The following is a 14,095-nucleotide window of genomic DNA, read 5'->3' on the forward strand; positions in this document are numbered from 1 at the left end:
GACCAGTGTGTGGCGGTGGTGGTGATGGTGACCAGCATTATTGTCACTTCTTAACTGATTTGATTAAGCACGTAGATAAGCCAAGGCCATTCATTTCAATTTAGCTTGACTTTCACACTTTCCCCCAGGACTTTCACCACCTTCCCAGTTCTTTCTTACTGCACTCCTGATTTTTATGGACAACTCAACTGGAATACAGACTAAGGATGCGAGAAGTCTGGGCACAAGTAAATTTCTCACCCAAAAACCACTAACTCAATTTTTAAAACTCGGCTGTTCTTTTAGTATGTCTATAGTCTGCGTACTTCATTGCCCGTGCATGTGTCTATTATTTTATGTTTGAAAGGTAGTGTACATTGGATAAATAATTTATCTCGAGACTCATTAATGCACATTTTATGCATAACTAGTTACCCATTGTTGTTTGGCACAGTTGATTACAAGTTGCAGTTTGCAACTACGTACACACATGCATATATGTACTTATGGGCGTATGTAAGTACTACGCCAGATTGTGCATGACTTGACACATTCCTCCCATTCCTTCCATATGCAAATACTTTAACTGTGAAACGTGTATTTGCTTTAAACCACAGATGGGTATTTCATAAATAAAGGTGCAACATTAAATTTTTGTCTAAAACATTGCTGACGAGGGCTGGTGGATTAGATAAGATACAAAGTGTAAAGCACACCCAAAGTTGTGAAAATCTTGAAAGACGAAGGGATTAAATTATAAATGAAGAGGTTGTTTATTAGTCGTCTACCATCGCTTAATAATGAATGTCGTTTGCAATAAGATCCAATACGAGTAGGGCCATGTCAGTGATACTGACTTCCACAAAGTAGGATTCATTTCATCCACGCATGAATCATAAATGGTTCCCGTTGTAGCTGGAGAAGTTGTTGATTTTCAACTGTAAATCTTCAATCAAGGCGAAGGAAATGAGCAACTGCTTGGGTTGCGAGGGAGAAGAAGATGCTCAATGTGGTCTACCTTTACATTCAGAGCTCAGCAGAGGGGTGCAAATTGGCACCAGGCAAAACGAGTTAGCAAATTAGCTGCAGCAGAATGAAACATGAAATGAGAAAATTAACAGAAACCACGAGACGACGCCATTCTTCATTTCAAGTTTTAAAGGACGAGTCGCAAATTTGGAAACTTGCAGGAGTCCTGTGGTACGAGGAGTAAATGCCTTAAGTAATTGGGTACAATTAGAATTGTGGGTTATTATACCGGATGTAAAAAATCTGTTTTTGGAGCAGTATTTGTGAAGTAGTATCTGAAGTCTGAAGCAGTCTTTTTTTCGGAATCTGTGAATGGCTTTCTCTCTGAAATGGTCACTGGTCAGATTAGCCTACCCGCCCCTATGATAAGTCTGCCGTTGTGAGTATGGTGGCTTGATCGTTGGTCGGTGGTGGTGGTGATTTCATCTTCTTGTACTTCTTCTTCAAGTTGCGGAGACCATAGTGAAAGCGGGTTGGCCATCCCAAAGGAAAATTGGATTACGGAGAAAGTGAGCGAGGGAAGGTTTTGGCTCCCAATCTGCCTATAAACCTCGCTCTCTCTCCTCCACATTCTCACTCATTAATCATTCATTACCACCTACTCAAATTGTCTCTCCCCTCGTCCGCAGTGCCAATACACTGTCCAAATAATGTGCAATTCTAAACAATACACTCCTGCCCTTTTCTACATACGCACGAATCGTACGCCATGCTGACTGAACCTCACCTTTGCATGTTACTCCCAATTGCATCATTTGCAGCACATGGATCTCTCCCGACTCACCCTGGTCCCCTTCAGAAACTGCAGCTGCAGAAGGGAAAAATTAAAGTACACACTGAAGACTCGGCATAAGTAAAGTTTTTTTTTTCTTATTTATATAGTTATCGCATTATATTTGTTGAGAATTTTTTGCAATGGTGGTGGGCATACATATGTATGTGCACATAGTTTAGAGTGGTGGTAGCCCAGAGATAGATAGGTTGGATTCGAAATGTGATGTTTACTCTAGGAATGGGAGGATGGATTATAGTGAAATATAATGGGATGGGTGGGATATCTGTAGTGGTGGGTGTGCAGTTTTGGGTGTGCATGGAATAGGTGGGGGTGGGGTGAAGAAGATAAGTGCATATCCTTCTCGGAGGCAGATGAGAAGCCTCCATCGTTCTGCAATATTCATCCCATGTCGGGCTGCTCAGAGTCGTCTACTTGCTTATTGCCCGAAACGTGCCCCGCATCCAAAGTTGCTTTCAACTCTGATGAGATTTCCTCTCTTCTTTACTCACTTTCCTTCCTTCATCCCTTCCACGACACGATTTGTTGTTCCCCACGATGTGCTCTCATGTCCGGACGTGGAGGAATCACCCCTACGCTTACTTAATAATTAAATGCATCGAGAATTCGACAGAGTGAAGTTCGACACAAAATTAGCCCTTGTAATGGAGAGAGCCCAAGAGGGTTGCTCTCCCATCATGAGCATTAACTTTCCCCAGAAATTTACGGATTTTCCAATGGTCGCAATAAAAACGCAAACACTACTTTCAAACTTTCGTTGGAAATTTATTTTCGGTCTTATCATCGTTATTGTTTTACAGTACAGCTACTTTTTTAATTTACAGTATGTGTTGTGGTCGACTATAAAATATTGTTGGTGTGTATTGCAGTAATACTTACATAAGGAAATAAAGGTAGTGTGTGGTTGTAATATTTTCAGCTATATATTTAGTCAGCAGATCTTTAATCAGAGCTGAGTTTGGACTCTGCAAATAATGCTGATGGTAGTTCGGTTGGAGAAAAGCTACAAAACGACGGTGCAGTGCCATCCAACAATTCTTCTTTTTAAATTTATGTACGTGCAGTACAAGAAGATTAAGTTTTTTAGTACATTTTTTTCAACTTACTGATGCTAGATACAAATGTGCTATTTACTTATTCTTTGTTCTTGAAGGATGCTGCTACTTTTTGGTTTAGGTAATTTAAGTTTTACAAAGAAAGTTATTTGTTCTGCATACATAGTTAAATCTTATTCTGATAATTATTTCCACAAATACTAATATCACGTATTTTATTACGTATATAAATATAAACTTATTTCTGTAATGCGAGTTGTACATGATTTTAGTAAATGATTCTTACCCATATTTACAAAGCTATTGAAACGAAACCATTTTTGGCACTTTTTCATAATGAATGAATTATTAATGTATGCTACATTATTAATATATGCTACTAATATATTTAATATTGATAGACTTATTTAATTAATTTTTGGTGAAAACTTTCACTTTTCCGAAATGTAGTATGGAGCTTAAAATAATAACTATTTTATTGATATGGGACAAAAGAATTAGTTAACTATATAATTAGGAAAATAGTTTAGTCATTAGTGGTGAATTTAGTTTATGTTACTCACTCTCAAACAAGCAGTGTGGTACAATCCCTTCATACAAAAGCAACGCTAATAAATATTAAATCTATGCGGTGTTGTGCAATTGTGCTCATGTATTTAAATAAATTCTAACTATATTAGAGTACTATTTCTATTCTTGGGTTAAAAAAATCGTTGACAATTTTTACATGAAAATGTATGATTTAAGTAGTTCAACAAAACATAATGTATTTCTGCACAGTTTGCTTCCATATCGTTTTTCAGCAGTTTTAAAATTTGATTGTCTTAACCGGTAATTAACAATCTACATGCCTGTTAAACTACATTTTACAAATAAATGAAATTATTTTATTTTATTTTTATTTTACACCTTTAAGATATAAATTATCTAACTTGTTCCTCGTTTTAGAATGTACCATATTTTAAATATTCTTATGAATGAGCCAACACTGTTTATTAGTACATATATATTACCTATTTATACGTTTATATTTACTATTAAATGTCATGAGAGATATTAGAAACCTGCCTTCAACTTTGTATAACTTTCCAAAAGTGTTCATAAACTGTGTAACAATACACTCGCGGATTTTCACAAAGCTTTAGAGGGAGAGCAGCATGTCATATCTGTGTAAATAACTGCCTTATACATAAGCTGTGACAATATCGTTAGAAGCACCAACCAGCAAAATGAGGGATTTAAGGACGCCTTGTTGCTAGCAGGACAAGAGAAATTGTTGAATGTTGTCCGTGACGCAAGGAGGGATAATAAACCACCGACCACAAAATCCGCAAATAGCAGAGTCAGAGTCAGTCACAAGTCTAAATTCAAATTTGCACCTTCCCCTTTGTTTCCGCATTCAGTCACATGAAACATTTAGCTTTGAAACCATTAAATCCAAATCTGCAAACGACATGTACACTTCACCGCTACCACCAGTGACGAAATTTCACAGTTTCTGCTCTGCCCAACCTTCAAGAGCGGACTTTCTTCCTTGTTCTTCTGACGCCGTGAGCCAAATTGCCTCCGAATAAGTTGTTGTAGAGTTGCAGTAAAGTGAACGTTTGATCAAGTTGTGATGCAGGCGGTCATTTGTGGGTGGCAGTAAGCATTTAATTCATTTCAATTGGTATCAGCAAATTAATCATGCGATCTCTCGAAACCGGTAGATGTACATAATACGATTATTAAACATACTTTCACGTTTCCAATGAGGAAATTATAACTGTAGGAGGACTGAGAATCTGCCCATCAGGGTCATTGCAATCAGGTATGTGGCGGGTAGAATGTAGGCAACACATTTTGCCAGAGAAAGTTGCAAGAGGGATCCTATACAAAAATACATTTTTTTTCAAGGTGACCGATGGTTGGGCCGTAAAAAATTAAACAATAATCATGTTTGGATAGTACAAAAGTTCCATAACTCATCTTAGCGTAATCATATGTTACGAATTACGTAATACATGATGAGCATGGTCCGCGTATATAAATGTATAGATAAGTAGAGATACATAAAACATTTGTTCTTGTGCTGGTACCTGCTCTATCAGTCGCTGAGTTGGCCGATTCCACAGTCGGAACACGGATTGATGTGCGATTGAAACCGTTGGGAGAGTTTGAGCCAGAGGAATCCGAAGGGACTCTGTTGCTCGACTTGGACTCGCGATCTCGTTCCCCTTTGCCTCCCTTATTCCACTTTTCATCCGTCTTAGAAATTGGGTTAAGCCGCACAACGCCAACCGCATCTGCGTTTAACGAAAACGGAAAAATTCTTGTTTAGCGACTTATGCAACCATGTAATTTTGCACTTTTTGACATTTGTAATTTTTGGCGGAGAAAGTTGTTTTTCCCGTGACTCATGAAGCTGTGGGGTCATGTATGTCCAGGGAGGATGAGGAGGAGTGGTGGTGGTGGGGAGACGAGGGAAGCAATAAGGAGGAGAGCGTGAAAGCAGAGGCGACGCAATAGTCGGGGAGAAAGTGGAGTAAATCAGTAAATGGCTACGAGGACAGTGACTCAACTTATCATCATCAACTTCATCAACTTGATTCTCTCTTCTCCTTTGTTGCTCCTTCCTTCGTCTTGCCTCCCTTCGCCTCCCGTGTGTTGCCTACTGAGGACATCAGCAACACAATTACGGCTTACTTACTTACTTGCTGAATGCACCAAATTTGTGGTTGTGGTCCGGTGAGCTGTGTGTGACTTGGGATGGAACGACAAAAGTAAAGCAGAGTAATCCACGTCATTCACATCCCATTACGGCATTATAAAGGATGAACTATGAAAGATGAGGCTGAAGTGAGACTAATAACTAACAAACTACACAGATCCACCCAGCGCAGTATTGAAATTCTTGCTAGAGATTCACCTAAATTTGTACAAATGTAATAATCATAAATGAATGTCATCGGTTTCAGAACTAACTTTGACATGTTTTCGTCTGCGTTGACTTCCTCTCTTTCCATTCATTATACATCGATCCATTCTCCGTGGAGAAAGTCAAAGGTGCAGTGGCGGTTCTAATATTTGATCTCTAACTTGCCATGCAAGACTTGCAGTGAGTACTTAAATATGAAGAATATCCATCCATACGACATGCAGCATGTGCACTTATTTTTATCACATTTATTATTTACACATAACCTGACGTTCCTGACTTTTCACTTTAGTGAAGATACATATGAAAATGATGCATGCCATCATCGAAAAAGTTTAATTTGTATGATATACACGTATCTAGCTTTGGGATAAAAATATGTTGAAGAATACAAATCTCTGATTTCGAGATTGAACACAAGTTCCGCTTAATTGGGCAAAATTCTATACAGTCTTTGATGCCAGTTTAAGCTGGTACAGAAGGAAATACATTAAAGCATTTTTATAGTTAGTATTTTAAAGCTAAACTGCTACACCTTTTCAGTCACTTCGATTATTACTCTAGTTTACTGTCACAAAATAGAACTACATTTCCGATCCTAATGCTTCCTCAATTAACCAACGGACTGAAAGGAATTTTTGCAATAGAATCCTAACGACTCAGTTTTTTCACTTCTTCTGACAACGTAACATTCCTTCAAAATATCAGAGAATCTTGGCAGATTGACCAACATCATGTCAGTAACCAAGAAAGAATCACTCGGAGTGATGCGGTCAGTCAGGTCCAATGTGCTAATGGACTTTCTAGAAATGAAAGGCATCAGGAATTCTAGAAATGTACCTTCATTTTACGACTCTTTTCACTAGTAAAAAATATGCGCAGTGGGAATAAGCAAAAGTAAATTTGTAATGTGGGGAAAGCCAAGAAGCTGGTTACATTTCTATAAATACTAATACATATTCGAAACTGATACGTTGCAGTGTTTGGATTATTTGGATAGCCACGTCGGAGTAACGACAATTGCGTAATTACAGCAAATACTGTTATATTATTTTTTTATATGATATGAAAATAAGAAAATTAGGGCTCACTGTTCTTTTCCTGCTTCACTTCTGTGGCTTTTGGAGGAACTGACGGCATTGGGATCTCTGAAAAATGCATATGCACAAATAAGTATTTATTTTACAGTCGCAAGTAAAATTCAATCCTATCTATTTCCCTAAGTGGATATTATTTATTAGCACAAAATGCAAGAAATCTCACCATATAATCTTATGGAACCTTCAGTTTCACCCAAACTGTTCTTTGATAGGCATCGATACCTTAAACATAATACTAGTTAATCCATAATTTAGTGTCTGTTTCACGAGTAAAAAACTTGCGCTTACTTTCCAAAGTCTTTGTCCTTGAGTCCTCTTACTGTGAGTCGCATGTGAGTTCGATAACTTGACTCCACAATTTCCGTATTGTATTTCCCAGTTGTCAATATCATCATGTTGTCATAAACCCAATAGGAGATCGCACGTGGAAACGCTTCTGTGTGGCACTCAAGTGTCACATTTGTGGATTTAGGAGCCCCAATTAGCTGATTTGGAATGTAGGTCATAGGTGAAACTGTCGAATGCCCAAAAGAAAGTCAATTTAACAACCTGCAATCTGACGCCATTAGTTATTTCGCTAGTTGGCTGAACCTATGGACGTTTATGGAACAATGAATAAATAAATAGATGCATTTACAATGGAGCGGTGAAAACTCATCGAGATTCGGGTCACTCCTCTACAAATTTAGGGTGCTGTCGTAAATTTGTATGAAATGGGGATCTCCGTAAAAAATCCTATTTGAGGATTTACTATTGACAGCACAAAGCAAAGCCACGACATTGAGACGGAGCCGCAAACGATTGCTGAAATCCTTCATAAATATGTTGATAGCCTTTGAAAGACTGAATGGAAGGGAATCGGAGGTGGAGAAAGCAATCGCTTTATTCATAAGAACAGGAACACGAGTCGAGTGTTATAAAACCCAAAGATTTCACCTGCTTTTTTGTCTGCTCAAAATTCAGAGCTCAACCAAAGGATCCGGAAATCTCTGAAGAATATAAACCCTCTTTTCCACATCACTACCTTTTGGATTCAACAATTTAGCCGCAAAGCATATCTCGATCCCCACGCCATACCTCAATCTCAATTGTATTTCTTTTGTAGTCCGTCTCAAATAATGTCATATGCTCGTAACACGTAACTTTAACTAATGCATTTTCCTCACATTTATTTCCCATGGACTAAATGTATTTGCTTTGGACTTTATGTTTTCAGGTATGAAAAATATCGATCGTAAGCATTGTAACGCTTATATGGATGGATGATGATATTTATGGCGCCTGTCATGTCAATGGCTTTATCATCAGCTAAGGTTATTTTTCTTAATACCTGGCATGCATCAACAGAATTCACGCCATTGTTGTAGCCCTACAAGATTATGTATCATTTCACCTCTTCGTATGTACATATGCAGCCACTAATGTAAGGGTTGAATTTGGTAAAAGTGTCGGTTGGCGACACTGCATTGTGCTATTAGATTACATCCATCACCGATTTCCCGTGCACGCAGCCCAAGTAAGAACCAGGCCAAGCTCACTTCACTCAGAGATTCACGACGACGTTATTCACTTGACAAGTGAGGCTCGGGTTATTGAGCGTGTTGATGTTGGATCGGAAAAAGTTGTCATGCTTTATGCATGTCTTAAGTACATGGAAGAATGAACTCTTTCACTCCCAAGAAGTGGCAGTGGCGATATCAACAGCAAGGACGCCAGGATGCTACTACTGCTTTCTTTTTTCTACAAAATAAATGGTGAAACTAAAGATAAAGTGACACTAACACGGACGGAAGGAAAGGGCTAATCCGAACAACCTTCACTTTACAACGCTCACTTACACTTTAACCCGTAATGTATTCATTCATGTTTATCCAATGGTAAACTTAATATGCTTCAATTTTTCTTTGTTACATTTCAGGATGATGCATTACACCAACGATATGTCGTGTACGCCACAAAATAACCTTTCTTTCGTCGCAGTGTATGGATTGAGTGAGATTTTGTCTGCTACTTTTCCGTACAGATATTTCGGAAGAAGGAGTTGCTTCGCACTTGGTTAGCCGTTGTTGATGCTCTGTGGCCGGTGCTAATAAATTCAATGAAAGTGAATTTGGCGAAGTTGATCAAGACAAATTAGACCTCGTCCGCCCTACCATTCATCTATCCATCTCACTTTTCAGCCATCTCCTCAACCCTCCTGCTGCTCCTGCTGCTGTTCACCATCGACTTTCTCCCTCACTGACAAATGCCACTCATCCACACAAACTACAAACTACGCTGGTACACCACGTCCCTAATGACGCCAAGACCAAGCTGCTCGTGGTCGAATTTAGAATTGGACAATCTCTTGTTGCATTCTCTCAACCAACCACTTTTGTACTTTCACGTACGCACAGCACATATGTAGCATGGTACACACGTATGCACTAAATACGCTTCGAATCTTAAACAATAAATTACAGGATAATATATTCTCATGACTTACATTCAACATCGACGGTGATCCTCTGTAAATAAAAATTATGTTTAAGTTCCACGCCTTCCCCCTTAAAGCACTCTCTAATTTCATATTTATTCCATTACAAAATCCACGAAAACTAAACTTAAGTTTCCCAAGATCGTAAAATTCATTGCAAAAGTGTGGACTGAACCCGTATTTTTTGCATAAAATGGAGTAATGTAATGAGGGAATGACTCATGCAGCTTGAGGACAATTTGTAAATGAAAAATATAAATTAGTTGTTGGGGGAGGAGGTGGTAATAAAGTGGTGATAGTTGTGATAATATATGAGGTGTCAATTTTTCACGAACCTTTGAGATCGATGGTGGCACTCCATTTGATGCTATATATTCAAATACATTAGCATAAAAAACTATACACAAATCTTGATAAAAATAAATGAAAATCCCAATACCGATGCAGAGGTAGGCCCTGTTGGTATAAGAATGTTGAGATTTATTATTTTATCATTATTAAATATTCAATATAACCACATATGACGTACCCCATCTCCAATCGACTGATTTTGAACAAGTGAAGTCTTTCACCTTCCGAAACGTTAACTGAAAGTAAAATATTCATGAGTTTTATTACTTCATCGTAGGGTTTTCATATGTCCAGCATTTGCACGTTTTTTGTTGGGTTAATCGCAAGTATTACGCACAGATTCGACATTAAAGTGGATCCAATTAATGACAATATAATGCATAAACTTTGAGTTGCCTTATTTATTATTCAATGTACCCTTATTACTTTTTAAAATTTAAATATCCCTCTGTCCAATGGAAACACAATTGGTAAACCAGTCAGCCTGACACTAATTTATTATTCTTCGACAATCACAACCCTTTCCTCTCACTATGCATTGCATTTTTGTATCTGCAGCCACCGTCCCCGCATTTAAAGCACAATAGTTTAATTCAGAAAGCAATAGACAAGAAACCAACCAAATGATCTGCATTGACTGTGTGCACTCGTTTTACTTCATTGCAACGAGAAATGACTCCCTAAACTTCAGACACCCTTCTTTTGTGATGAAGTTTCAATTTAAATTTGAGCAGAGCCCACCCCACGAAATAAATAAAAAGCCACCCTACCGAAATTATGAATCTCGGCAAGGATGTTGGATAATACGCGTGTGATTTTATTCTATTGATTTGATCTCACGACTGGTTCACTAGATCACTGCTGTCGAGTGCTATTGTCAGTCCTCGTGTCAGAGCCTTATGAACTGTGCTTTAATGAGGCTGCGTTTATAAATAGGGGCAAACAAACCCTTAAAATGCGTAAATATTTATTGTTCGGTGGTTCCCTCGTGGTTTAGATTTTTGTTTTTGATTTTAGTCCAAGGATGCGTAAATTGGATGTTGAAACATTCCCACCCTAAATACATATCATGAACATACATAGTCGTACTATTTACTGTAAAAGCTGTGCTCGTCTTTGCATACATATCTGCTCCTTAATCATACTAAATCTGTTTCATTTATGCAGTGTTTACCAGCATTCTGATAACCGATAAAAATGGTATTCTCCAAATGTAGCTTTTGGATGGCACCCTGCATCCATACATATTTATAACGTTAGCATCTGATCCGATACGTTTTGCATAAAATTATAGTAAAACTATGTGCTCGATCCTATCCCGAGATATGCGAATAAATAAGTAGAGAGGAGAAATGGGGAGGGTCGTCGATGTGTTGAGTCGTTAGTCAAGCGAGATAATTTTATCGGACCTTTACGAGGAGGGAAGTGACGGGACTCGAACTGTGTTATCATGCATGCATTCGTACATAACGAATCTTTCTCGCATTGTGCAACGCTGCATCACGTGGCTAACTGCATGTGAATTATCATTAAATTGAGGGGCGAGTAGTTGTCTTTGAAATTGTTAAAACTGTGTATTGCTTGGATATTTTTGGTCACTGGTGGTGCCACAGACTTTTAGTGCATATTAAGTTCTAGAAAGGCATTCCCCTCCTAGTAAAAGTCGTTTGCTTGGCTTTGCTCGCAGAATTGAGCTTTCGTAGATGATATTGTTATTTTGCTGCACGCAACAATGCAGTCATTCACGGTATTCTAGAGTCGTCATAATGGTCCCTTTATACATCCATTTCCATTCGTAATGCGTACATTCGTGGAAGACGAAAGTCATTCCTTGTGTTGTTGTGATATGAAAGTGGATTAATCTGAGATCCGTTTGTTTGTTCAGCTCATCCCCCACCGACAGGCTCACTATTACTATTGTTCCGAACCTTGCTGGAAAGTCGGGACAAGAAGGACATGCATATGTTGGTTGAAAAGGCAATGACAAAACTCGAACGCAAAGTGTAGTGTGAATGGGTGCATGGATGGAGTACTGTAAATACATATAGGACTTCCAAGTTCTTATAATTAAGAGGGGTCGAGTAATTTCAACCGTTAATTTAATGTGAGCGTTAATTTACTATACACGGAAATTACTTTAAGGAACTAAATACTTCACAAAATGAAATTGAAAATATTTCACGCACAGATTGAGAAAACGTATCTGTAAATATGTACATAAATATGCAATGATTAAGGTTGGTTAAAGTTCAGATAAGATGTTTGTTAAACATAATAATGAATGAAAATCCAATCCAATGTATGATTATTGCCTGAACGATGAGATGCTTAGCATATCGTCCAACTTTCACCGTGCTATAGCGTTTAGATAAGCGCTGAATAATAAAGTCCAAGTATCCACCCGTTAAAATTCCTCTGGTTCCATATCTGTTTTTAGATGTGAGCATGTTTGAGCAGATAAATTGCTTTTTTCCCTTCTTCTCAAAATGGCATAAAACTATACTTTCACCAAAGACTCTAGTCATTGTCCGAAATGACTCTAAACTATACTTTCACCAAAGATTCTCTAGTCATTGTCCGAAATGACTCTAAACTATACTTTCACCAAAGATTCTCTAGTCATTGTCCGAAATGACTCTAAACTATACTTTCACCAAAGATTCTCTAGTCATTGTCCGAAATGACTCTAAACTATACTTTCACCAAAGATTCTCTAGTCATTGTCCGAAATGACTCTAAACTATACTTTCACCAAAGATTCTCTAGTCATTGTCCGAAATGACTCTAAACTAAACGAGTTTGTGAAGGGTGGGTTCGTCACCATCTTTCCATGAACGGGGCTTTCCCAAGCCAGATGTTATCATTTGGTGGCCAAAACCTCCCAATGACGTCGAGGAGTGCTAAGTGGCTCGGTGGGCACGTCGTCCACAGCCTAAACGCCGAGAGACTGGAACGGTCAGATATTGGGAAAGGCGGACAGTCCCTCCAGAGAGAAGGAGGAATCCCGTGCTATTCTCTCATTTTTTAACAAGCTCTAGATTATTCTTAAAATTTTAATTGGCCAAGAAGTTGACATAACGAACCTCGCTTGGTCAAACAAAACAATAGAAAATGGATGCGAATGGAGAGAAGAAAGTAGTTAAGGAAAGGGGAAAGAGATGGTTGAGGGAGGAAAAGGAGAAAGAAAGTAAGAAGCAGAGAAAAGATGATAAGGAAAGTGAAAGCGGACTCTCACAACCTACGAATGCGTTGAATGTGGATGCAGATGACAATGACGAAAGTCCTCAATTATGGTATGAGTCATGGAACGTTGACGGTTTGACAGAGGTCAAAATTAAGTCTATGATGCCACATTGGGAAGGGAGCAACTTAATTTTTATTCAAGAAACAAAATTAGATCTGCTCCAAGAACAATCAATTCGAGATATTCATGAATTGACTGAATACGAATGCTTATTCCATCCTGCATATGAAAGAAGAAAGGGATCCGGATTTTGGAATTATGGACTTGGCCTTTTTTATAAAGATGTGAGTGTCACACTGATTGATATGTCTCAAACTTATCCACAAATTGCACCAGCCAATAGAGAAAGAATAATGATGGTGGAGGTTGAATGTGAATTAAGTGATGAACCAATTATCTTCATCAATTTGTATTTGCCTGCAAATAATACTTCCAGACCAGAGAGAGCACAAGAACGACAAGATTGGTTGGCCACCATTAGTTATTTGTGTGAAATTCTAAAAGATAGAAAAGTCGTTCTTTTGGGTGATTGGAACATGCGAAAGCAGAGGAAAAATAAACCACCGGACAACAATTCCAAATTATATAGCCAATATGCAGAGATGTTTAATAATCATGGATATTTAAATATTTCAGAACTTTTATGGACAGAAGATGACGAGTCCGACATTCTTTGGACAAGACATGCTCCACATCCAAGTGATGAAGAATATCACATCACTTCTTGCCTTGATTATGTGGTCATTTCTTATCCCATGCAAATTTATAATCAAACAGCAAGACCTGTGTATGAGATGCTTCATTTATCGGATCATGTCTCAATTAAATGCTCAAATAGGTTATCGACAGATGAATATCCACCAGTACCAAATCTGACCCCAATTTCGTGTGTTTCTCCCGTTATTGGTCGAGGGCCGAAGGAGCATATATGCCCTTATTGTCAGAAAAACTGTCGATCTCCAAAAGTCTTAGTTATTCACATTCGAACACATACAGGTGAAAAGCCATTCTTATGCAAGTGTGGGTTCAGAGCTACCCAAAATAGCGATTTAAACGCCCACAAGCTAATTTGCACAGGCAAGTCACGTCTTGCAAAACGTAGAATGCAATGTGCAAATTGCAAATTTCATACTGTTGTTATGAAGGACTTT

At 38.2% G+C, this 14,095-nt stretch overlaps 1 protein-coding gene across 1 annotated transcript in view; it reads right to left on the reverse strand.

Moving 5' to 3' along the window:
• Nucleotides 1-2,545: 2,545 nt before the first annotated feature.
• Nucleotides 2,546-14,095, reverse strand: part of LOC110841632 (lachesin) — a 56,530-nt gene continuing 44,980 nt past the window's right edge. The window contains exons 12-20 of the mRNA XM_022087315.2: nt 9,879-9,936; nt 9,789-9,805; nt 9,685-9,716; nt 9,359-9,380; nt 7,162-7,387; nt 7,037-7,095; nt 6,865-6,921; nt 4,935-5,141; nt 2,546-4,725 (exon numbers count right to left, since the gene is read on the reverse strand). Coding sequence (XP_021943007.2) covers nt 4,616-4,725; nt 4,935-5,141; nt 6,865-6,921; nt 7,037-7,095; nt 7,162-7,387; nt 9,359-9,380; nt 9,685-9,716; nt 9,789-9,805; nt 9,879-9,936 — 788 coding nt within the window. The 3' untranslated portion in view covers nt 2,546-4,615. The remainder of the gene's footprint in view (nt 4,726-4,934; nt 5,142-6,864; nt 6,922-7,036; nt 7,096-7,161; nt 7,388-9,358; nt 9,381-9,684; nt 9,717-9,788; nt 9,806-9,878; nt 9,937-14,095) is intronic.

The sequence above is a fragment of the Folsomia candida genome, unplaced genomic scaffold, assembly GCF_002217175.1.
Source record: "Folsomia candida strain VU population unplaced genomic scaffold, ASM221717v1 Fcan01_Sc001, whole genome shotgun sequence".
Classification (NCBI taxonomy): Eukaryota; Metazoa; Arthropoda; class Collembola; order Entomobryomorpha; family Isotomidae; genus Folsomia; species Folsomia candida.